The sequence below is a fragment of the Engraulis encrasicolus genome, chromosome 5 (assembly GCF_034702125.1).
Source record: "Engraulis encrasicolus isolate BLACKSEA-1 chromosome 5, IST_EnEncr_1.0, whole genome shotgun sequence".
Classification (NCBI taxonomy): domain Eukaryota; kingdom Metazoa; phylum Chordata; class Actinopteri; order Clupeiformes; family Engraulidae; genus Engraulis; species Engraulis encrasicolus.
Window position 1 is genome coordinate 57148668 of NC_085861.1, and position 25740 is coordinate 57174407.

At 42.6% G+C, this 25740-nt stretch overlaps 2 protein-coding genes across 4 annotated transcripts in view; both read right to left on the reverse strand.

Moving 5' to 3' along the window:
- mroh1 (maestro heat-like repeat family member 1) overlaps positions 1-25740 on the reverse strand; it is a 68521-nt gene that overhangs the window by 17797 nt on the left and 24984 nt on the right. Inside the window, exons 17-32 of one of the 3 annotated variants that reach the window (XM_063199783.1) lie at positions 25568-25709; positions 22722-22771; positions 22404-22511; positions 21784-21903; positions 20549-20671; positions 19210-19356; positions 16970-16996; positions 14976-15098; positions 14509-14588; positions 13930-14068; positions 12594-12689; positions 3661-3765; positions 3185-3320; positions 1782-1894; positions 1367-1519; positions 608-762 (exon numbers count right to left, since the gene is read on the reverse strand). In XM_063199783.1, coding sequence (XP_063055853.1) covers positions 608-762; positions 1367-1519; positions 1782-1894; positions 3185-3320; positions 3661-3765; positions 12594-12689; positions 13930-14068; positions 14509-14588; positions 14976-15098; positions 16970-16996; positions 19210-19356; positions 20549-20671; positions 21784-21903; positions 22404-22511; positions 22722-22771; positions 25568-25709 — 1817 coding nt within the window. Of the gene's footprint in view, positions 1-607; positions 763-1366; positions 1520-1781; positions 1895-3184; positions 3321-3660; positions 3766-12593; positions 12690-13929; positions 14069-14508; positions 14589-14975; positions 15099-16969; positions 16997-19209; positions 19357-20548; positions 20672-21783; positions 21904-22403; positions 22512-22721; positions 22775-25567; positions 25710-25740 lie in introns of all 3 variants that reach the window. The other 2 variants (XM_063199782.1, XM_063199784.1) reach the window with 2 other exon arrangements.
- Positions 7933-11355, reverse strand: LOC134449692 (piggyBac transposable element-derived protein 4-like). Its single transcript, XM_063199785.1, has 2 exons — positions 10275-11355; positions 7933-9577 (listed from the first exon to the last, which is right to left on the reverse strand). The coding sequence occupies exons 1-2, from the start codon at positions 10448-10450 to the stop codon at positions 8221-8223; spliced, it is 1533 nt and encodes a 510-aa protein (XP_063055855.1). The 5' UTR covers positions 10451-11355; the 3' UTR covers positions 7933-8220.

Here is a 25740-nt window from a genome sequence, read left to right on the forward strand (position 1 = left end):
TGTGGCAGCAGCACATCATGATACTCTCCATAGGATTTCATTCAAAACTCACACCCATCTAATTTTAGCCAGGTGCAGACTCAAAATGTACAATTTCAATATACTGAAAGGTTGAAACACACACCGATGACCTCCCTTTTAATCCCATTTCATTTCGAAATGAAAAAAGAATGTAGTTGCTGCCAAAGGTGGTTCTACAAAGTATCAAGCAAAGGCTGTGAATACTTTTGTAAAAATGATTTCTTTGTTTTTTATTTTTATAAATTTTCAAAACTGTCAAGACAACTTGTTTTTCACATGGTCATAATGGAATAATTTGTGTAGGATTTTGACAACAGAGATTCATTTGTAGCATTTGGAATAAGGCTGTTAGATAATAAAATGTCAAAAAAGTGAAGCGCTGTGAATACTTTCCGGATTGACTGTACGTATAGTTCGGCCCCTTTACTGGGAGGAATTTGAAAAAAATGGCCCTCGTTGAAATATAATTGAATACCCCTGTGCTAGGCATTACAAGGCTCACAAGACCATGGAAAAAAGAGTGCTCCTAAGACCTTTGAGCGGTAGTAGTGTAACAAAGTGTATTCCCCTAAAAGGCAACACTGACCTGTCAAAGGGCAGTGGGTAGGCAATGAGGGTGGTGACGACGGTGTTGAGGTGCTGGGTGGCGAGGATGAGGATGGACTGGGCCACGGCCACCTTCACCTGGTCCTCTGCGATCACCTGCAGACGCACATGGAGGACCTCCAGCACCTCGGGGACCTGCCGTGTGCACATCACAACATTTATGCTTTACATTTATATGGTGAAGGTCAAAACAGAAAACGCAGTAGAAGTAGCGTCTGTGTCTTCAAGCCCCGATGGCAGGGTCTCCGTGGCACGGAATTGTAGCTTCTGATTCCAGGTTGCCCATCACTGCTTGCAGTTATACATGCATGTGTCAGTGGTTTACCAGGTCCTGCAGGCTCAATCTGATTTTTAAACTTGTTACAAGTACAAAATTGCTTATAATAAGTTAAAAAAAATCTGACCAAGAAGCTCTAGTTATTAGCTTAAATTAAGATTGACTAGATGCTTTTTACTTGAAAAATAAGTTTTCAGATTTCATTTTTTTGCAGTGCTTTACCAGGTCCTGCAGGCTGACCAAGAAAAATGACGCCCCACTGGCAAATGTCTTAAAACAAGTCAAAATAGTCTAGAAGTTCTAGAAGCTTTCAGAGGATTTCACGTTTTGCAGTGCTTTACCAGGTCCTGCAGGCTGACCAAGAAAAATGACTTGCCCGATTGGCAAATGTCTTAAAACAAGTCTAAATAGTCTGAAAGTTCTAGAAGCTTTCAGAAGATTTCACGTTTTGCAGTAGTTTACCAGGTCCTGCAGGCTGGCCCCTCGGTTCTTCAGCAGAGTGTTGAGGATGACGCTGGAGGCGCGGGAGCAGTTGGACTGCGAGTCCACCAGGCCCTCAAACAGCATGAAGAGCAGCGTGCTCAGCTGCTGCTGAGGAAGGCGCTTACTGATGATCTGTCAAAGGATACAAGAATATAAGAAGGAAAGTAAGATGTCCCATAGTAGCGTAGCACTGTATTACATACAGGGTAGACAAAGGAAACCGTTCTCTAGAAATCAGTTCGTAGACTGTAACTGTGCAGGTAGGTTAAAGAGTGATTCATGGACTATACCCAGATGGTCAGATCCACCGTCCCCTACTCCATTTATCACGGTTGTAGAGGAGCATCAAAAGCTCCCTGGGGGCTGATCGGAGGTCAGAGAGACCGGGCCTCACCTTGGTGAGCTCGGAACAGCTCTTGTAGAGGACTGCGTGATCCGGGTTGTCCAGCCGTTCCCGGAGACTGATCAGGCCTTCCACAGAGTCGTCCCTGTAGTCCAAGGAGAACCCTGTCGAGCCGAATAACAACACACACAGACAGACACACAGACACACACAAATGTGTCAAATTTCCAGCTCAAAAAAAGTACAAAAACCACCTGGAAGCATAAAATCCCACCAAATTTCAACCAAATTGTATTGATTTCTATGGTCCTACATCTACATAAAAACCCACCCAATGCCGGTTATTGACCATTTTTATCCACAAACAACCATCCTAAGCAGCCCGAGTTGGGCGGGAGGCCGCCCAATCTGGCAACACTAGGAGTGAGAGGTGAGGACCTCCGAATAGCACACGAATGACTTGCTCAGAACAGCATTAAAAAGAAATATGCGACTGGAGACGATTTAGAAAGACGGCTTAGAAGATGAGACTTCCTTATTTTCTTTCCCACGCAGAGGCAGTTATATCGTCATGTCTCATACAGAATTGTCAGGAGTGCAATCTGCCATTGCAGTGATGCCTGCGTTTCTAGAACATACCAGGAGCCTACAGGGGAAAGACTGACAGCTACATGTACTGTATATGGACAGCCCTTTGTACACATGCTGTCAACACAGCAGAGAATGCTTTAAAAGCACTAAAAGTAAAATATATATATACTGTATATATACACACACTCATTTTTCATGTGAAAGCGTTATATTTAACTGTTTTTGAACACATTCAGAATATTTACAGATCTGGCAGTAGCATCACTAGATCATTTACAATTACCTTACAGTAGTATAGGCTTACGCCATTGAATTATATTAAGGCTGGTAAGTATGACAGAGATTGCCACTTTGGAAGCTCTGTGCACATGAAACAAATACAGAGAGGAGCACTGCACTCTTAAAAAAAGACTGATGGCCATGTGGACAGCCCTTTGTACCCATGAAGTTTTAAAAGCACTAAAAGTAAAAAAAAGCCCATGTTTCATGTGAAAAGTTTTTCAACACATTCAGAATATTTGCAGATCTGGCAGCAGTAGCACCAGTGGATCATTTACAATTACCTTAGAGTAGTATACACCACTGAATTGGATTAAGGCTGGTTAGTATGGCAGAGATTTGCTGCTTTAGAAGTGCTCTGTACACATGAAACAAATACAGACAGGAGCACTGCACTGTTTAAGTTTTATTCCAACTATGATGGCCTCCACTTTTTTAACCGATTCAACTCGTTACCAAATCTAGCAATATAATCTCCACATCAGGCAGCAATTATCTTCTTACCACAGAATTTGATTAAGACTACTGTAGTTAGCATGGCCGAGATTGCGGCTTTAGAGTGTGGTGCTATCCGGGAGCCTCACCCTCGTAGCGCAGCTGGATGTGCAGCAGTGTGTAGATACAGTCCACAGCCGCGCGGCGCACCAGGGGCACAGGGTCGGTGCAGCGAGGAGCCAGCCGTCCCAGAAGAGCACCAAGGTTGTGGAACGTCACCATGTTCTAACAACAAGGAGAACATGAGCGTCATGCGTGGGAGTCCGGAGCATGCAGCATGCAGGACACAGAAGGTTACAAGACATCAACATCTGGACTTAAGGAACTTTTTACACAATGACATGCACAAATCTCTCAAGCTTAACTGGATTTTTTTGTGTTAAGATGACGGAGGGGACATATTTGAGTGGCTGTGTTGGCTGTTTCAGTAATCGGGTAATTTCATGCAGGCAATGTCAGGGTCGTAACTGTAAAGTATGAACTTCATGGCGATCTTTGTTGATCTGGGCCTTGAGAATTGAATGAGGACAGTTTTTTTTTCTTTAAAAAAAACCCCCAATATTACCTTCACACTGAGACTGTCCAGGTAGAACTGCAGAACCTCCAACGTGGTCAAGATGGCCCTCTCTCGCTCATGGTCCATCTCAGAACTGAACCATCCCTCTATGTGCTGAACATACAAATAAATCAACAAGTTTGCGGGAGTGAGGGGTAGAAAAAAACCAGGAGAGAGATTACCGTATAATGGATTTCAACATGCCGCTGTACTGCTCATACAACCATTGACTTGTCAGTACCCAAAGACAAATGATTCTTTTGTTCAGCCCTTTACGGTTCAGTCCTTGTCAGCTAAATGGGGGCACTGTTTGTTTACAAAGTGTTTGAAACGTCTTAGCATATTCCAAATATCAACCTGAAAGTTAGTGCTGTGTTGTAAGGTCTGCTGATAAAGTGAAAGTGAAAGCCCACCTGGGAAAATCCAACTCCCATTGTCATTGTTACATAGCACTCCACAGCACACAAGTGTTCACTGCATACGGCACACAACAAAATTGCATTTATGCCTCACCCGTGCAAGGGGGCAGCCCCCAACGGTGCCCCAAGGAAGCAGTGTGGTGGGACGGTACCATGCTCAGAGTACCTCAGTCATGCAGGAGGACACAACTTACTACACACCTTAAAGACAGAGCTGAGAGGTGCTACACACCTTAAAGACAGAGCTGAGAGGTGCTAATGTTACAGTCAGCCTGCCATCAGCAGCTAAAGTGCTTAAATAAACTTTTGATGGCATTTTTTGTTAAAAGTTGGCAACCATGCCAGAAGTTATCAGCATGGGCTAAGGTTTCAGAATCACCTGGTTGCCAACACGGAACTTGACCTTTAAGGTCAAATATGAAGGTCAAGAGGTCAACCACAGTCAAATAACAGTGTTATTTAGTTAAAAATTGTTACAAAGTTGTTAAAAGTGGGCAACCATGCCAGAAGCCATCAGCACGGACTAAGGATTCAGAATCAACTTGTTGCCAACACTGAACTTGACCTTTAGGGTCAAATTTGAAGGCCAAAAGGTCAAAAACAAGGTATTTTCTTGCTAGTCTTTGTTGGGAACTGTATATTCATGGAATTCTTTTTCAAAAGTTGGCAACCATGCCAGAAGTTATCAGCATGGGCTAAGGCTTCAGAATCACCTGGTTGCCAACATGGAACTTGACCTTTAGGTTCAAATCTGAAGGTCAAAAGGTCAAACACGGTCAAATAACAGTACCAATATGTTATTTAGTTAAAAATTGTTTAAAAAAAGATGTTAAAAGTGGGCAACCATGCCAGAAGTCATCAGCATGGACTAAGGATTCAGAATCAACTTGTTGCCAACACGGAATTTGAGCTTTAGGGTCAAATTTGAAGGTTAAAAAGGTCAAACACTATGTATTTTAAGGTTTGACTTTTTGGGGGACTGTGTTCGTGGAAATCTTTTTCAAACGTTAGTAACCATGCTAGAAGTTATCAGCATGGTTTCAGAATCACCTGGTTGCCAAGAGGGAATTGACCTTTAAGGTCAAGTATGAAGGTCAAAAACAATGTATTTTCTGGTTAGTCTTTTTTGGGGATCTTTATATCCATTGAATTATTGTTTTCAAAAGTTGGCAACCATGCTAGAACGTATCAGCATGGACTAAGGTTTCAGAATCACCTGGTTACCATATGGAACTTGACCTCTAAGATCAAATTTGAAGGGCAAAAGGTCAACCGAGTTTTTTGGTGATGTGCTTTCATAAAATAGTTGTTTGCATGGTACTGTATATTGAGGCCTATAATTTAATGTTTGATTTGGCTTATCGTGGTGGGGCTCTGGCCTGTCATCCTTAGACATTCATCATAGCTCATTAGCATAAAATTAACTTAAACTTGTATTTTTAAAAATTTCATTCTGGTCATCTCAATTACTTTATTCTTCTTTGTGAAGCACATTAAACTACTGGTATGAAATGGGATATGCCTTGGCTCACCAGTGAATTTGCTTCTTTCCATAGAAAAAATAATGACTTCAGTTATTTCTGATGTGTTTCAAATGGTTATAGCAATGAAGGACACTTGCTGATTTGCTATGTCATATCATGGTTAGGAAATAACCTACAGTAAGAGTAGAGCAAGTATTGTACACTTCTCTTGATGTTCTCATGACTACTGTAGAATGTTCTGTTGCAATTTCCCAGGCTTGAGTTTTTGTGTCACCTGTATAAAGCACCATGCTTATCTTTGGGTATTGATCGACTATTTTCAGAAGACAAAAAGGCAATTGATATGTTACCACCAAGTGATGCATATGGATTGCATCTTGCATAAGCAAATCAGCAGGCAAATGTATGGCTGCAGTCTGACAAAGTACATTATTAACAAAGACACTGAGGAGACAGGTGGTTGGAAAGTTGTAGACTTGATGGCTGTGTGGTAAAGGAAACCTCCAGTTCCACATAGTAGCTTAGGACTGGTAAGATGTGGTTGTGGAACCAAGTGGGCAATACATGCCTGCAGTTGCCTGAGGAATGGACAGCCCTGTATACCTGCATGTGATTAAAATGTAGAATGTTTAAACGCCGTAGGGATAGAACATGATCTGGATGACACAACCTTTTTGTAATAACAGCCACAATAGCTCCTTTAAATACATAGATATCCAGTGTGTACTGACATCACATTTGAATTTGAATTATTGTTTTAATTATTATTGAAGTAAAGAAACAATATGATCAATTACATTCTTGTTATTGACAATTTGCAATAATCACTTTCACTCATACCCTAATAATAAAGACTATATAACTTCTAAATATACAGTCCCCTAAAGTATTGGAACAGAAAGGCAAATTTCCTTGTTTTTGTTCTTCACTGAAGACTTGGGTTTAACCCCTTAAGACGCACCCCCTTTTTCAGACTTCATTTGCGAAATTGGCATACCCAATTTGAAAGTAGCACAGATCCCACATGGTTGTAGATACATGCATGTGCATGTACCCATTGTAAAGGTAACACTCTCAGGTTTATGCCTAAAGTGTCAGTATGATTTTATGATGTTCTATCAGAGAAATACAGTTGTTTGAATGGAATAAAAATATAGTTTTTTTGTTCCCGTATAGCATCTTTTCTTGAAAATGACTGAGATTGACAGCTCCAGCAACCTGTCAGCTCTGTAATGATACATTGAGACCAAAGACACAAGTGTCTGCTTCCAACAGCAAAAGAAATGGAAGAAAAATACCAAACTATGAATATTTTATGGGTTTTTTTCTCTTGGTATACCCATGCGCTTTTGTTGGGTACCTTTTGGTGATGCCCAAGAACCTTTTTGGATAGGTAAGAAGGACACCAGAATCAAAAGCCTGTAACTTCAGAATGCCACATGCTAGAAACACAGTTCTGGTTTCTATTGAAAGCTAACATCTTGGGGCTTCCAATCATGGACTTGGATTGGGTGCTAGACATTTTGGATTTGATTGGCATAAGCATAAACTCAAAAATATCATTTTTTCTTATTACGTCTATGGGGTATTGATGAAAGAAAGGCTAAAACAATTGAAGTATGAACAAGTATTTAATAAAATAGTAGAAATAAGAAAGGCAAAATATTTAAAATAATTAAAAAATCAACTATATACAAACAAGAACATAACATAACAATATCAATATAACTAATAATACAAAACTAATACAGTGTATAATACAGTGTGTGTGTGTGTGTGTGTGTGTGTGTGTGTGTGTGTGTGTGTGTGTGTGTGTGTGTGTGTGTGTGTGTGTGTGTGTGTGTGTGTGTGTGTGTGTGTGGTGCAAACCATGCCATGTGGCAATGAAAAGTGTGAAAATGAAATCCAGTCCGGAAGTCCAGCATCATTCTTTCTTCCCTTTGTGTGTGTGTGTGTGTGTGTGTGTGTGTGTGTGTGTGTGTGTGTGTGTGTGTGTGTGTGTGTGTGTGTGTGTGTGTGTGTGTGTGTGTGTGTGTGTGTGTGTGTGTGTGTGTGTGTGTGTGTGTGTGTGTGTGTGTGTGTGTGTGAGTGAGAGAAAGAGAAGTGAGGGGGAGGGGGGAGTCTTACAAATTGTTCTTTGTATGCCACTCATTGTAGCAGTCCCTCTTCACCGTAAAGCACAGCACTACCTGGCATGAAGTGCACTCTGTGGTGCTCTTCAGGGAACAGTTCACACACCTCCGCCTCCCTGCTGTGCCATCTTCCGTGTAGTGCCTCAGTTTGTGATGTGCACCTTGGGGAGCTGGAGCAGGTGATGGAGGAGGGCCAGTTGAAGGTGACCCCGCTGCCTTCAGCTCCAACACCAGGGCCTCCGGAACGCCTTCTGTGTAAGGGGGGTCTCATGCCTCTCTGCTGCCATACAGGAATGAAGTACAAAGGCGTTCACGATGGCAATGTCCAGAAAGTGATAGAAGAACGTCCTGTGCCACTTCCTGGTCTTGTGAACGGTGTTGTAAAACCCGATCATGGCATCAGAGAGGTCCACTCCCCCCATATGTCTGTGAAAATAAAAGATTACAAAAGTTTTGTTTAGCACATAGCATTACAATCATTGGTGGATTGTTACATACCCTTGAAGACAAAATAAAATAATGTATCTCAAGTACTTACTTGTTATAATCAGTGACAGCTGGTGGGGCAGGGATGGACTTCAGCTGCCACCGGCCATCTGTCCCTCTGACCCTCCTCTGAACGGTGGTCTGTGGGTTGTGGGCTGTGTGCATTGTGGAGCACAAGCGGACGTCCCTCGTGTCCTTCCACTGGACAAAAAGAACGGGATCATCTCTTATCCAGCGGATGGTACCACGTGGTGACTGAGAGGTGAGAGCTCCTGGACGTCTTCTCGGGTAGCCTATTCGCTGTTCTCTAATTGTTCCACAAGCCCATACCTTCTCGGCCAGGAGGTCCTTGAACAGGGTAGGGCTAGTATAGAAGTTGTCCACATAGAGCTTATAGCCCTGGCCAAGCACACGCGTGTCCACGAGATTCATGACTGAATCATAGCTGAGCCCCTTTTGAAGTGCCATGTTTCTCCCCTCATATACAAAAAAGTCCCATGTGTATCCGTTTGATGAATCTGCCAGCACAAAAAGTTTATACCCCCACTTAGTGGGCTTGTCTTTCATATACTGGCGGAGGATGGAGCGGGCTTTTGATTTCACCATCCTTTCATCCACTGCAATGTGTTGTTGGGGATGGTAGTGAGCTTTACACGCAGTCCTAATCTCGTCATAGAGAGGGCGGATCTTGCACAGACGATCGTAGGCCTGTGTTCCCCTCCTCCTGTCATTCTCTGCATCACTGTCTGGGTGGCTAATATGCAGCATGCTGGAGACAGCTGCAAATCTTCTCCCGGACAACATAGATGTGGGGAAGGGGAAATTGTAAAGTTCGTTCTTCGCCCAGTAGTCCCTTACAGACTTGGCCCCAACTAGGCCCATGTAAATCACCATACCAATATATGAAAGCAGATCCTCCAGGGACATCTGATGCCATCTATGAGGGTGGTTCCTTTGTCCATATATGTTAGAGTGATTTACTATTGTCTGTAGGGTGTTTCTTGTCATGAAGAGCATGAAGAGTTGCAGTATGGTGTATTGCACCCCCCCCACGACCTGGGGCCCTGGAGCGCGAGCGGGGTTGAATGATGGTTGTGGTGGTATGATGTCATCCACGTCCATCCCCTGCCATGGCTGACCATTTCCCTCTGGCTCCTGTCGCCTTCCCTGTCCTCTTCCTCTTCCTCTTCCTCTCCCTCTTCCTCTGCCTCTCTTGGTGGCAGGTGTGGCGCTGGATGGCTGCGCTGCTTTCCTCTTCCTTGCTCTGGTGGTAGCCGGCGAAGAGGCTGATGGTTGATCGTCTCCTTCCTCCTCACCAACTCTCTGCCCCTCTTTCTCCACCTGGCTCTCCTCCTCCTCCCCCTCCTCCTCCTCCTGTTCAGGGAGCCAGTCTGCATCAGAGGATCTATGTGGAAAAAAACACAATATAATTGCAAATTATTATTTCATGTAACATTCAATTTGATGTATCTCTCTCTCCCTCCCTCCCTCTCTCTCTCTCTCTCTCTCTCTCTCTCTCTCTCTCTCTCTCTCTCTCACACACACACACACACACACACACACACACACACACACCTCCCCCCTATCGCACTCGGTCACTAAAAGGTGAGAGACTTTCAATGGCCCCTTCCCCCATTGCATACACTTTGTATCAGCTGTGAACCAAACACACACACACACACTAGGCAACAGGTAGTATAAATACAACATAAGCACAATTCAAAGCATTTACATTAGGCATTATGGATGAAAACAGCTAAACATATTCGTAATGCAAATTGCAACATGGCAACAGCACAATGTTCACCCAGAAAGAGAAATACATAGTACAGACAAATGCCCCCATTCATCCATTGCCTTCACACACAAACAGATAATCATAGCATACACTATAGGTTACATGCAGAATGAATACAATTAGAAAGCATTTGCAGCCGTAGTGGATGAACAATCGCTGTATTTACATTGCAACATTGCAACACTGCAACATCTCGAATGCGGTCCAAAACGCACAATGCAACTAGCACTAAGTACAATCCAGTAGTGTAAATGAATATGTGACATCTGTTTACATTCAGTGAAAGTTTAGAAACAACACTTACATCTCCAAGGCTGGATCGAGTCCTTCCAAAAATGCCACAGAGTCAACCGATGACATGCTCCCTGCGTCGGACTCTTCGTCGCTGGATTGTAAAATCCATTCGGCTGCCTGTTGAGCAGTCATCTTAGTTGGGCCAGCAACATTCTTCTTCTTGCTCGTTGCCTTCTTACCAGACATTTTGCACGCAGTAGACTGTCTGTAAGACTGTACGCAAACTGTATGTCCCGTGCTGTCTTCCGAAGTCTGTGTAAAGTCTACTGTTCTCTCGCGTAACGGTGCGTCCTCTCAAAACTCTACAGCTTGCTGTTTACGCGAGCAATTACGCAAACATCGAAAACAGCAAGTGGGTGGTTCTCTGTAAGTCCAAGGCAGTCGAGTGATAGCTCGTTTGAAAGCTATGAATCTCAACTATAATATTCAGTGACTCATGAAACCCGAAACTCTCACTGTCCTACGCCAATGGCGAGGTAAAGACGGGAGGTCAGATTTGAATAGCAGTGCCCTATTGGTCTTCAATCGCCTGTAACTTTCCATAGGAGGATCCGATTGGCTCGTGGGTGGTGTCAATCAAAAGCTAAGACCTTCGAGAACATCATTCAGGCACTGTTTTGCGCATTTCGTGCGGTGGAGTGGATTCCTTCGTCTTCAAAGACGCTTGTAGTGAAGAAATACAATTACACAACGTATGCAGGAAGCCAGGAAACATTGGGATTATCACAAAAACACAAGGATTTGAAGTAAATGGCCTGGATATTCCAACATTGTGGACACTGGATGACTCAGAGAAGAAATCTTGGACCATAAAACATTCGTTGGGAATATTGAGAAATTTTCAAAGGTAAGTACACCCCGTTTTCGGTTGCAATTTTGATGACATCACACACAGAGAAGATTAGCCCACTGTTAGCTGTGTGGAGAGTGTTGATCTTTGAGGATGGGTTCATATGAAAGCTGACGTTCTCAGCTTTCGAACGGTGTGTGGTATGACCATTATAAGCTTGTGTACAGTCTATAGGACAACAAATTCTTTATTTTTTTTAAAACAAAATGGCGGCATCGTGCCGTGAGCGGCACAGTGCGGCTTAAGGGGTTAAAGGGGTTCTAAGTAGAATTAAAAGGTTAATTAATCACTGTCCCGAGTCATCTGATACTTACAGTAGGTGAAGTGTGACTCTCGCGACCACTTCCACCGTCCACTGTCAGAAAACCCCAAATGCAACTTTTGACAGCGCTGTCCGCTTCGGGAGAAACCTCATCAAAACAGTGTTTTATTTTCTTTACAATTATTTGTTCCAATACTTTCACTCACCTAAAATGATTTAAATAATATGAAATATCTCCTCCAGGTACTAATTATTCAATACATAATGCAAACAACTTGTATTTTATGAAAGCACATCACAAAAAAATAAAATTAAAAAAAATTGTTTATCCCGGTTGACCTTTTGACCTTCAAATTTGACCTTAAAGGTCAGGTTCCATGCTGGCAACCATGGACCATGAAACCTTAGTCCATGCTGATAACTTCTAGAATGATTGCCAACTTTTGAAAAAAGGATTCCATGAATATCAAGTCCCCCAAAAAAGACTAACTAGAAAATGCATTGTTTTTGACATTCAAATTTGACCTTAAAGGTCAAGTTCCATGTTGGCAACCAGGTGATTCTGAAACCGTAGTCCATGCTGATACCATCTAGCATGGTTGCTTACATTTGAAAAAAGAATTCCATGAATATACCGTTCCCAAAATAGACTAACCAGAAAATACATTGTTTTTGACCTTTTGACCTTTAAATTTGACCCTAAATGTCAAGTTCCGTGTTGGCAACAAGTTGATTCTGAATACTTAGTCCATGCTGATGTCTTCTGGCATGGTTGCCCACTTTTAACATCTTTTTAACAATTTTTAACTAAATAATACTGTTATTTGACCGTGGTTGACCTTTTGACCTTCATATTTGACCTTAAAGGTCAAGTTCCATGTTGGCAACCAGGTGATTCTGAAACCTTAGCCCATGCTGATAACTTCTGGCATGGTTGCCAACTTTTAACAGAAAATGCCATCAAACATATATTTTTGGGGCTTGGCAGGCTGACTATTAAAGACAAAGAGAGTAGATGAGAGAAAGAGGATTCAAACTCTGCCCACCCAATGCAAAGGAGTGTGCTCAAATTTGGTCTTTTAAGGGGGCATTGTCCCCTCCTCCTTCTTCTCTTTCTGTGGCATTTGGTGATGACTTGCATAAGATGTGCGCTACCGCCATCTACAGTGCCAAGGGAACTCTACTCTCTTTGGCTGAGAGGTGCTAGTGCTACACACCTTAAAGACCGTCTGAAGTCCATCTGGAGTCAAGTCACGCACCAGCACACTCCTCAACAAGTCGTTTAGCGCTTTGAACGTCTCCGAGTACAAGATCTGCAATGAAAATATGATTGTGCTTGAGTCAATCAAAAACCCTTTACACAGCTCTCTATATACATGGGTTCACAGTGTTTGTAAACACAATGTTATGAGGAGGGGCAAAACACTGGCAGCCAACCACGTGAGCTATTTTTTTGACCGACAGTGGTTTCCAACAATCAGAGGTTGAGTTGTGCGCAGCTAGAGTCTGTGCGACTCCAGTACAGTCCACTACAGTAGCTGCGCACAACTCAACCTCTGATTTCGAGACAGGGGGAAACAAAAATTTAGAACCCATGTATAAGCAATACAATATCCGCAGCAAACATTTTATTTGTGCTCTCCACTTTAATACTTTAACCGTTTTGTGAATCATGATGATGCAAGTAGCTGCAGCTGCCAAGGGGTTGCCATTACCGCAGTGGAGCCCAGCTAAGCAGCACACTGCATGCGAGTCAGCACCAAGGAACTCTGCAGCTTATGGCGAAGACTGCAGTTCACTTCTTCAGAGAGCAGAGGGTAAAGGTGTTAACTGGTAAACTGGTTAAGTTGTTAACTGTAGTATTCACCATAAGTCGCGATGCAAACAAACCAAGATAGGTTTAGCTGTAGTTTTAGGAAGGGCTGCTACTGCAATGCACATGTAGTAGCGGATTTGGTGCAAGAGTCATCAAATGAAATGATTTACCATTTTGATTCCATATAAAAAAAAAATATATGAGTTGCATCCCTGTTTTGAGAGGCATATTTCTGAATCGTTTTGCCATTGTGGCTAAATGAAGCAGTCTCTCTAAACTTACTATCTCAACGTTGCAAGCGCCAATGAAATCACATAGGCTCCCATCTTACAAATAATGTAGGCTCCTATTTCTTTACACATTTTTATGATTTAGCACACTTAAGGCCATTTTGTTCTTAAAAGGTCCGGATAGACAGAAAGAGCAGAAATAATTGTCCTGCCATGTACTAGTTAGTTTTCCTTCAAGTTAGACCTGCTTTAAACAAGTTTAGACTTGTTCAAAGCAATTTAGACTTTTCTCCATCCAACACATATACGCCCTTTAGTGACCCATAACTGTGCATTAAACTACTACATTTAAAAAATGAAGAAAATTAATCGAGGACATTTTTGTATTGTTAAAATTATTGTTTTTTATATTGTTTTTTTTGACCATACCCTCACCCCTATGTGAGAACTTCTATACAGTCACGAAGACACATGCTGTGTAGAGGACCTCTGTACGAAGTCTCCCACCTCTCTCTGCTGGGGGTCCAAGACCTCCTCCTCTTTGCCCTTGTCCGGAGCGTCCACAGGAGGGAGGCCGTACACGCTGCTCAGGCAGGTCCGCAGCATCTCAAAGTTATCATTCTCCGTCAGAGCCGGGTCCAGGTTACTGTTGAGTGGGTCAAGGTCCACCCGAGTCCCAGTAGTCACATAGCCATGTAATCATTTCAAGGTTCACTGTGTAGGATGGTAGCCAGAGTAGGTATTGCAACTACGCTGCTTATTTAAACTGTGCTGCCTATTGCCAAATGTGATCTGTTCATTAATATTTAGTAAATAATAAACTAATATGTATTCGTCTGACCAAAGTACAGTACGTTTTGGAGCTGAAAATGAATTTTTTTGGAAATTCAAAATGGCAGACATGGAAAACATCCACCTCTTAATGAGAAGTGCAATTTTCCCAGTCAAACTTATCATTTGATGGTGGTGTTAAGTATTCATGAAAATCTATCAATTGTGAATGGGCAGCATTCCTCTGGAAAGGACCAGCTAAGAATATTACACCTTTAAGATAGAACAGAAAATCAATGCTTTTTCAAAGGATACACAAGGTTGGCGCATGTGGTCATAACAAGGTGCCGTACTGGTGTCCTCATGGCATCAGCAGGCTCCGCCTTGATGAAATCCTGCGATGACAAATCAATAAGCTGATGTGACATATGGAGATGACACAGCAATCTATACTTGATGCTACGATTCAAGATTCATTTATTCAGTCCCACAAGAACTTTGTCCTGAACTGTCATGCACACAAGCTGCCCAGAACAGAACACACAGTGTAACATTTCTGAATGGGTGGCATACATTCTGCAAATTAACTACTAAAAATATTACACAGAGCGCCTTTAAGTGCCCTTGAACTAAGCACCTAACCCTTCTTTGCTCCAGTGACTTCAAGTAACACCAATATCAGTAGTTTGCTTTGGATAAAAGGTTCACCTAAGTGTTATTTACACTTGACAGTAATGTAGCGGAGATGTGAACATGGTGTTAGACTGAGGTGGAGGACTGACCAGCATGACCCCCATCAGCTCCTGTTTGCGGGAGAAGATGTAGCTCTGCCGCCGGACACACACACTCACAGCCTTTGCAATGAGGCCCACGCTCTGAATCAGGCTCAGCTTCATAGTCATGTCCTGCAGAGGAGAAGAGGGACGAATGTCACACTTCACACATGCACCACATACACATAGGCACATGTGCAATTAACATGTGTGCGCACACACGCACGCACGCACACACAGACGCACGCATGTGCACGCATGCACACGCACACAATATGACTGCAGGATCGTCAAAGAGTTTTGCACAGCAGAATAGCCTCAGAGGGAAGGAAAAATAGAGAAACAGTCAACCATTGCAAAAAAAAAATTTGGCCCGGGTGTGTTACACTTAAAATTAATTCAACTATGATTAGACATCTTACACAGGCTAAATAACACGCCACTGGAGTTGTACACACCTTAAATGAGCTTATTTTAAAAACCAGCAATACATATAAACATATTAGAGGAGAAGAAATCACAATCTGTATCTCGAGTTGTGATTGGAAGAGAGGCTCGCCAAGAGGAAGTTCAGAAGATCCCCGTAATCAAGAGGAGGCGGGGAAAGTTCACACACACACACACGCACACACACAGCCAAGGTGGAATTGTGTGAGTCAGATATGACGACTATCCGAAACCAAACACGGAGTGAACAGACCATGAGCTCAGTAACGTCATTGCAAAGTGATTAGTCAAAGAGGAAAAAAAGACTATCGAGTTAGTATGCGAGAGCTTGATTTACAAGAAAAAAATAACACACACACACACTCTTTCTGAACCTCTGGAGGAGAAGGAAAAATAAGCTCTGGCAGACAACAGCGTGTTTGTCTCGAACACTGAGTGCAATCGGAGCGAGCCCAAACCAGCAGCTTAACAGCTCATCAACAAATGCTCACTGCAGAACGCCAAGTCATTACGAGCTAATGACACTCAAATGGTGCCCAGGCCCAATTAGCACGGTGTCGACTTTGTCCTCAAGGTTCAGCCTCAGGTTGCTCTAAAGGGTTGGTCTCCTCCTTTTTTTCTGAATCAATGATGGGCAATCCTGGGCCGTATATTTCAAAACAGCGGGCTCTCCCTGTGAGGTGAATGTGTGCGAATATACTCTTTAGGCTAACCTTATCTGGAAGGCGAGCCATGCTAACTATGCTAATCAGCATTAGCGTCTACGTAAAGCCAGGCTATCCTTGATTATTCCAGGAGGTTCAGAAAGCAAGGCAACCCGAAGACCCCAAAAGGCAACACAGAGCAACAAGGCATTAGTCTTAAGGGCCAGTCACATCAGTAATGATAACCAAATCGATATCGATATCAAAATGATAGCAAAGGAGTTTTGTAGCTAAAGTAGATAGTGGAGTTCAGGTTACAGCCATTCTTGATATCAAAAGTAATTTGATAATTGAAATACAAATACGTAAAGCTAATTGTAATCTATAGCTATCATGCCGTTCAGATTCCATCCATTATTTACACTCGTTGTGAGAATACCATACTAATAATAAATATCACCGTATGGAAGGTGCAGACACAATGTGTACTACTCCGCCAATGGAAGGCTGTACTAGTCACTGAAAAGACTTTACTACCATAGTGCTGCAAAAAGAATTTCAGTGAAAACTGACAATAAAGTCTAATCGTATCGTATCGTATCGTATTGTATTATGACTTAGGTCATACAGAACAAATTGGTCACCGTCACTCTAACATTTCACAATAGGGGCCTTATCTTAACACATTAAAAAGGTAGCCTGATAAACCAGCCTAAATGTGAGACTGGATGTGTAATTTAGTCTGGCCCCGATGAACGATACATCTGAAGATTGTTGATGAGAACAAACTGTTGTTTGCAATTTGTACTACTGTTATCGATATCGATTTAGTCCTTGGTGTGACAGGCCTTTCAGTCTGATGGGGAGGCAGAGGGGTTGGTGCTCCCTCCTGCAGGCTTCCTCTCACGGTACCTTGGTCTCTATTTTTATCCCCAGAACCTGCACAACATAAAATTAAATACAATTAAATTAAGTAACTTAAAAAAAATACAAGGAACTATTGTAGAATACAGTATGTCTCCAATACCAACTCAACAACATCTCCTTTGTCAACAGCATTGAGTAGCTGTTAATTTCAGTATTAGCTGGTGTTAGTAAGCCAGAAATAACACACAATGATGTTGTCTTGTAGAGAGTAAGAATAACATGTCAACCAATTGACACTTTATATGTAAAGACCATTTAATGTACTGGCCCTATGAAAATGTATCATCACTTTTAAAGGAGAATTTAACTATCAAAGAGTCACAATTACATATTTTAGAGAATAAGTATAACTTTAAAATGCAAACAAATTGACACTTTGCTATTTAAAGGGGATTTCATGTATTGGCCCTGTAAAAACATATCATATTTAAAGGAAAATTTAAACATAGAGATATTAAACTCAACAACCAGTGAAAAGGCAGCATTTATTTTACTGGCCATTGCTTTTGTGCACCAAAAAATTAGAAATGTAAATAAATACAAAACATATTAAATACATGGAACACGTCTGTTATCTCATTGTCCTCATTGTCAACTATGGAAATTAATAAAACATGCAACATGGCTGGCGCAAAATAAACAAAATAAGCTAACGTTGGAACAACATATGGAGTGTGGTCTTTATAACCAGGAATCTAACAATTAACCACAGGCACACTCAGGCGTAGAGTACGTACAAGTTAAAGGTACTGCACAGGTACTGTATAGGCAGGGCTGCTCACAGCTTTGGCCGGGCCAGGGTCAAAGTCATATGAAAGGGGTCCCCATCCAGTACATACAATGTAATAGGGACCCAATGCTGGGCCCCCTTTGTCACTGGGCCAGCAGTTTGACAACTGACCCCTTTGCATAACCCCCAACCCCACCCCACCCCGTCAGTATCCCTGGGTCCAGGTACAGCAAATCACAGACCAAACATTTTCTTGTCATTAAAATAACTCATGTTTACACTATTAGATGTCAACAACAAATTAAACCACTAACCGCTATTCAGTGAATGGGCCCAATTCCCAATTGAGCTCAGAAGCTCAAAACATATGCGAGTCTGAGGAAAACTCAGCAGTAACTTGCAGTCTGGACCCATTTACCAGGAGGATGAATGTTGCAATTAAACCCACAGCCAGCAGTATTCAATGCCCACAGACTACACGTACATGCACGCCAGAAAATGTGAGGAAACCACGTCAGTCAAAGTTCATCGGCTAAAATGGAAAACAGACTTCAGTGACCTGTTTGAGGCTTCCGCCATAGTCATTGGAAAGTTTACCCGAAAAAAGCTTTGTGTTGAAGGCATTGTGTCACTTGTGTGAATGCATAACCATTGCAAATTCGCCACTCTGCCTTGTGGTCGACCTGCCGAGGAAGCCAGGCTAAAGGCCTCAGGGCACCAAGGAACTGCCTCCATCCCTCCCTCACTGGCACTGAAACAATTTCACTGTGATCCGTGTAGAGCGGTTCAGAGTCGTGTGCCCCAGTGACGTGAGGTCATGCCTGCTGAGGTCACGCCTAACGACGTCACCTCGCAGCTCCAGCCATGTCTGTCGCCCATCCCTACCAACGGCCAGTGGAAAAGGAACGGCTCACAGTGAAGCAGACTCGGCCCAGCCAGCCACAGATATCTGGAGCGCTCTCATAGGCCATTAGGAAACTATTACAGCTAGCGGAGAGAAGCGCAAGCATTCCAACGGTGGTCGGTCGAAAGAGGAGGACTACCTCTTTACGAATGTTTGTGTCAGGCTCAATAAACAACCAGTTTTTGCAAGAATGGCAGATTTAATGGGGTGTGATCGCACTGTTTAGAAATACTTGCTATGGCTAATTAAGCTGCTGCTGCATTTCTCGAGGTTACCTCAGCCCCCTCTCAGTGGCCACCCCAATGCACTCTGGGACATGGAGTTTTTCCCTTCTCCCAGGCATCAGTGGCTGATGGTCCTGTGATGCCTTGTTATATAGTTTTCTTCTATGGATTTGAATCTCAGTTCTCTGGGTTGAAATCTATACAGGCAAAATCTGGACTGACAACCTGACAAAGACCTTAGTGTTGAGACACTGGTGGTTATTACTTGCTTTGGCTATTGAACTCTTAACTCCCCGTTTCTCGAGATCCACGGTGGCCACCCTGAGTACTATGGGGACACGTGGCCCACTCTGTGGCCACCACTTACCTTAGTGTTAAAGTGTTTGCTGATGCTCTTGAGGACTTCTGTGTCGATGCGGGAGAGGATCTTATCCTCGGGGGCATTGAGCGCCACGTAGCCGTAGCACAGAATCAGAGTACTCTTCATCTTCTCAACATCCACCTCATTCTTGTCCTGAAACAGTGGTGGAAAGTAACTAAAGTAAAGTAGGTTGTAATTGAGTAATTTGTCATTTTAAAAGTAGTTTTTAGAAATGGGTGACTTTTTTTTTTTACAAATTTTGTCGGAGTACATTTTGATATTTCATTACCAGGGACAGTACGACCGGGCAATTGCCCAGAGAGGGGTCGGCATCATTATGAAACCCTGCACCAACATCACCGCGAAAATCCACCATCAAAATGTTCATATAGTTATAAACATATTACTGTATAACTTGTTAAAACGTGTTATTTCCACCATTTCCATTACCATACTGTTGCAATAATAACATACTATACATGGTTTATGCCAATTACAAAGTATTATAAGCGTTTTTTTCCCGCAGAGACCAGGGCAGCAAAAGGGGGTGGGGCGCCTGAGGGGGCGTCACCGATGGTGTAAGTCATTGTAGGATCCCAACTGTTCATTACTTTACTTTGACACTACTTTGTTATTTCACCACCCACCCAGAGGACTGAGTGAAATGGGACCAAAAATTGCACATAACCTGGGTCTCACAGACTTCTTTAACTACTGACATTTTTTAATTATCTACTACTGCAGCTACTTACTGACTTGACCATATACAGCTGAAAATGCTAAATCAATGTCAACGTGTGAGTCCATGTGAACTGACATTGTTGTATGAAGTGTGATGACGGCTGGAGTCAGAGATAGAGGTCAAGGAGAATGACGTTCAAGAAAAGGTTAACTGGGAGAAACTAAGTACATTTTACTCAGTCATAATATATTTTGAAATTAAAAATACTTTTCTTACTTTTACTTTTACTTACTTTTAGATGGTTACTTCTACTTTTAACTGAACTGGATATAAGCAAAGTAATGAAGAAACATTAACTTGAAAAGTATTTTTCAATACTTTTCCACCTCTTGCCCTGGAACAAGTCAGCCTACCGGTGATCTGATTTCGACTGATCACCATAATGACCAGGAATGCAAGAGGGTGTGTAGGGCTTGGACTCTTAACAAGATCTAAAATCAGACCTTTTGTACATTTCTTCTACAGCACCCTTGGGGAAGCAAGTCATTGTCTTGCTGTTTTTAGGTACAAAGTAAAATGGAGCAAAAAAGTGTTTATACTTTTCTTTATCAATCATCCCTTTCTTCCCGCCCCCATATTAGCAAAAAAAAAAATGTTGCATACTTTAAGAAGACCGAAGATCCCAGAGGATTTCTTGAAGGCATCAGATTTCCCGAACTCGTCCAACTTCGCCAGAGTGGCATCGAGATGGTTGCTGGCACACAGTCCCACTCCCATTGCAACTCCCTGTGAGAGCAATTACAAAAACACACTGAAATGTACGACATAGCCCTGCAAATACCTTACCACACTCCAACTGCTGCTGCAGCAACCTGAAAAGGCTATTATTACCGCCAATTCTGATAAAGATGTTCTGAAACTAGGGATTCATTTGAGACACAAATAACAACCCTGAAAAAATCTGCCTGCCTTCAAATTATTCGCTGGAAATCAAGGGCATGTGGCATCACAAGACATCTTGAGTAACTTCCTTTAAAGGAGCCACATCATGAGAGAGATGCTAGTCTGAGATAGATATGTTGACAGGATATTTGAGAACCCAGTCATAGTCAGTTAGTTGTAGATATGATGTTTTGCCTACATCCAAGGACAAATGGCCACACAAAAGGCATTTAAATGTTGTGTAGTGGACGGTTGACATTTTTATGGACACCACACACATTTTTTTTTTATCAAGTTCCGTATGACACGTTTTCTTCCTACAAACTGACCAGACCTTCCTCACCACAAACCACCAACAGTCTAATATTCTCCAACATTCACCAAAACCATCATCATATTGTTCATACAGCATCTGCCAATATTTCAGTATCAAAATCTAGGACATTTTTGTGGGTGGGTGGAGGTGTCAACAATGATGGGGGAAGGTAGACGTTGGGTCTTAAATATGGGAGAAACCCAGGAGATAAATAAACGAGTATTGGCAGTTATGGTGTTGTTTACCTCTCTATATATCATTATGATCGCTGAAACTCCATAAATCACCAGTCTAATATCTTCTACCGTATTACAGTCGCTAAAACCTTAACCATAAACTGTAGGTTTATGATATTTGTGTTTTAGTAAAGAATAAACTAATATGTACTGTGTCGGCCAAATTAATATACGTCAAAGATGCCCATCACTGGTCATTCAAAATGTCAAACCTAGAGATGAACCACCCATTTAAATTTCCAAGTGAAAATGAATACTTTGATGGTAGTTGATGGTAGTTGTAAAATTCAATATTCATGAAAAATGTTGATTCAAACTTTTGTGAATGAGCAGCATAAATTCTGGGAAATAAACTACTAGAGAATTACGCACACTCCCTTTCATTTCACCATACGAGTGCTTACCTCTCTCTCTATGCTGTCGTGATGACGTGCACTGACCAGTATCTCCTGCAGCTGTTTCTTGATCATGTCTCGGTTGTAGCACTGCTGAAGCGTCATCCCAATGAACCGGTACAGGAAGCTCTACACACACAAAACAACTTCTTACCAAATCACGCCTCATTTCCAAGTCACATTTTCTTTTTTGCCCTTTTAGCCCATTTTCTGAGCTGTCTGGAATAGAATCGCATCTTTCCTACTGAAACTTTGATGCTTGGTCTTTTCTGTTGTCAACACGCATTGTTTCAATTATTTTTCAAATATTTGTACACAGTACCTTAAATTATCCATCAATTTTGCAAGCACACCCCATGGGGTACATGGAAAGATGTAATTACAAATACATAGAGTGTAGTCACATAGGGATAGGGGAACAGCAAAAGAGCATGAGAGAGTGGGGGTACTCGTCATATGCCAAAATTGCTTGGGGGGTACGCAGGACAAAAAAGGTTGGGAAACACTGCTCTAGGCTGCCAGTGTGGAGTGGCTCAATTTCTCAGGGTTGAGAACTGATGGGTCCAGCACTGCACAGTGCGTATGATGAGGGCACTTGAGAGTGAGACAGCGGCCCTGCGATCACTGACCTTCTCCTCCAGGGACTGGTTGTAGGTAGACAGGTAACGTGTCGCTTCAATAGCCAACTGACAGCTCCACTTGTCATCAGCGATGGCCACCAGAGTTTTGGATAAGAGCTTTGAACGAAAGAAAGCATATCTTCTTCAGTAGCATCACCATCCAACATAAATTAAAACAGACAGCTTTCTTAATCTTTATTTATATATAATATATGAAGAGTTACAGGGCTTATAAGTAAGCTCAATCACAAAGGATATGACAGCTCAAAACGAAAATAAAAACATCTGTTGTATTTCAGTTTATCAGCTGGGTCAGATGCAATATACCTGCAGTATACTGTCTTCCCAGTCGTACTTGTCTAGCGTGTCAGAGGAACCTTCTGTCGAGAAGGGAGATGGGAGACAGAGAGGGGATGAGAGAGAGAGGGAGAGGGAGAGGGAGAGAGAGAACGAGAGAGAGAGAGAGAGAGAACATCCATTACAGAGGCTGGCAACAGAATCATAAAGACCACGACTGACAAGAATAAAGCAGCTCCATAAAGAAACAAACTGTGTGGTCCACAGCACAAACATAAAAGTCAACATAACTCAGAACAAGTCATTACTTTGAGCGGGAACATTACCAGAAGGGGGGTGAGATGTACATTTTCACAAGAGCATTTACAAGGTGCCAAAAGTGAGATACGTTTTTACCGTCACAAAAAGGCTATGATGCATGTGCGTATAACATCCTATTAGCAAAAGGTGTTATGGTTGAAGAGGCTTAAGTCATTGACAAAAACACGTTAGGTACAGACATACTGTACATCCGAAGTGTGCATCATAATCATGAAATGCAGTTTTAGTATGTTTTTAGCAAACTCTGGTACTAGAACCGTCTTGTACATGGCAAATACACTGATAAACTAGAAGCACTCAGAGAGCGCAGACCTCCGCCAAGGAAGCTGCTTGATAGAACATTTGACTATGTTACACCCTAAGTCTTTCTGCCTTCTTTTGTTGAGTCCCCGCAATTCAATTTCTGGTCACTAGGGGCATCTAGATAGGCCAGCAATGGTGAAGAATCGTTTAACAAGTCCTGGTTCCGGTCCGTGATCCGGATCACTACCAGCTTCGTCAAATTCCGTTGATTAGTTTTTGAGTTATGCTGCTGGCAGAATCTTTCCAAAAGTCCTGGTTCCGGTCCGTGATCCGGATCACTACTAGAATTTAATCACTTGTTCCTTGGATCATTAGCAACAACTCCAGAAAGTTTCGTCAAATTCCGTTGATTAGTTTTTGAGTTATGCTGCTGACAAACAAACAAACAAACAAACAAACAAACAAACAAACAAACAGACAAACAGACAAAACAACGCGACCGAAAACATTACCTCCTTGGCGGAGGTAACTACACTAAACCAAGTCAGAAATACAGTTTGATGGAAGAATACATTGGTCATACAAGATTTAAGGCTGCCCCCAGTGTTAAGGGCCTCCAAATACCAGCTTTGACGAACGTATCGGTAGCATACTGCACAAATCAGAAGGGTACTTTTTTATCTAATGAACCACTACAATGACTTTGGAAAAGACTTGAAAAAAACAACTTGTTCCTTTAAAGTGCAACTTGGTCCTTTAAAGTGCAAAAGGCTTTATTTGTCAACAGACGGCGTGAGAGTGTGACAGGAAGCGGGTGGAGAGATGGAGAGAAAAGGGACGGATCTAGCCTGATTACCATCGACTTTCAAGTCTCTTCGAGACTTGGTCTGACCTAGAGCATAACAATTGACAACGGCATGGTTGCCCTGTAGGCTGCGCCGAAATTTAAACCAAACGTTTTCTTGGTCCCAATAGAACATCTCTGCTTTAACCACGTCACTGCCTTGAATACGCCTTTACCCAGGGCCGTTGGAGCTGCTCAAAGTTGATTGGTTCCTGACAAAGTGGATGGAGTTCCCGATTTTTCCAGAGATCAGAAACGATGACTACATTGCTCTTGGCTTGCCTTGACGCAACGGTGAAGGTGTGCGTAGCGTGGCTAGGACGTGGCAAAGGACCTCAGGTTGAAATCAAACCCGGGTTGCCAGCGTAATGGTACGACGTCTTAGCTCACTGAGCTACCGCACCCCTAAGAGCCCTTTTTTGACAATTTAGACCTTCATTCTTCATTCAACACTGTCATCTTCCCCACCAAGGCAACAACATCCTACACTATGATGAAAACAGTACAAGCACTACTCATATCACCACTGAAAAGTATGCCTGCATTATGCCTGCATTCCCATGCCATTATGACTACAATTTCATTGATATCACCAGTGTTAATTTCGTGAGGAAATATTTTCGTCATAATTATCGTGAACGATTGTTTTTCCCATGACGACAACGAAACGATGACGAAAAAACAGCATGCGTTTGACAAAAAATATAACGATATCGATTAATATTTTCGTCAAAAAAATAAAAATGTGACTACAATACCACCCGAGACGAAAACCCATAGGAAGCATTTTTGTTAATATGTCACTGAAACATTGGAAAAGAATTGCCTGCTATTTCGCAAGTTGCGACCCTCATCTGCTTCACGTCTCCTCCCTCCTCCCCTCCCTCACACACACACGCTGCAGGCACAGACAGTGACAGGCAGCGTCGGTCAGGCAGCACATCCGTGACCTTTTTTTAAAAGCAGTAGCCTACTTTTCAGTGCAATCCTGGCTGGAAAAAATATTGATGCCCATTTATCCATGACGAAGAAGTTTATGCAGTCATGAAATAGTGGTGGTGCTGTCGCACAGTAGCAAACATCTTTCTCTAACGATGCATTTTTGCGGAACTTCTCCTCCACTCCCTGTCACTTTCATGAACCTGCTACCCGACGGTCGTTGTCTGATCCTCTTTCAATGTTCCCTAATGTTTGTGGGCTAATTTAAGGGTCTATGCAAAAGCCTTCTGATAAGAATCACTTTAGTGCCGATCGCAAAGGATTTGGAAGTGTAGAGTTTTGCGACTTGCTCGAATCTGCTCTGGTGTTTCTGGTGTATTATTATAGGCCTAGTACCATTACTACTACTACTCTGTAGTAGGGGATGCCATTACGTACTCTGGTCTGACCCCCCTCCCCCCGCAGACTCATCTGCTGTCCGTCTTGAGACAGATGTCCCAGAGAGGGTGGCTTCAGGTGAGTGACTCACCCTCCAACTGGTTGAGGAGTGGGGGGATGGTCTTCTGCCACACCTTCTCTACGTTGGGGTGGATGTTGGGAGCAAGAGCCTGCAGCAGGCTGAGTGACGGCGCGCCGTGACCGCGCCAGCGGAACGGGAAAGCAGCGTTCACCTGGTAACACAAAACCACATCTCCACTTTAT

Excerpts from the sequence above, each read along its gene's own strand:
- LOC134449692 (XM_063199785.1), bottom strand. The coding sequence starts at position 10,450 with ATGTCTGGTAAGAAGGCAACGAGCAAGAAGAAGAATGTTGCTGGCCCA. Across the intron at positions 9,578-10,274 it reads CTCGATCCAGCCTTGGAGAT|ATCCTCTGATGCAGACTGGC; the intron begins GTAAGTGTTGTT and ends TTTTCCACATAG.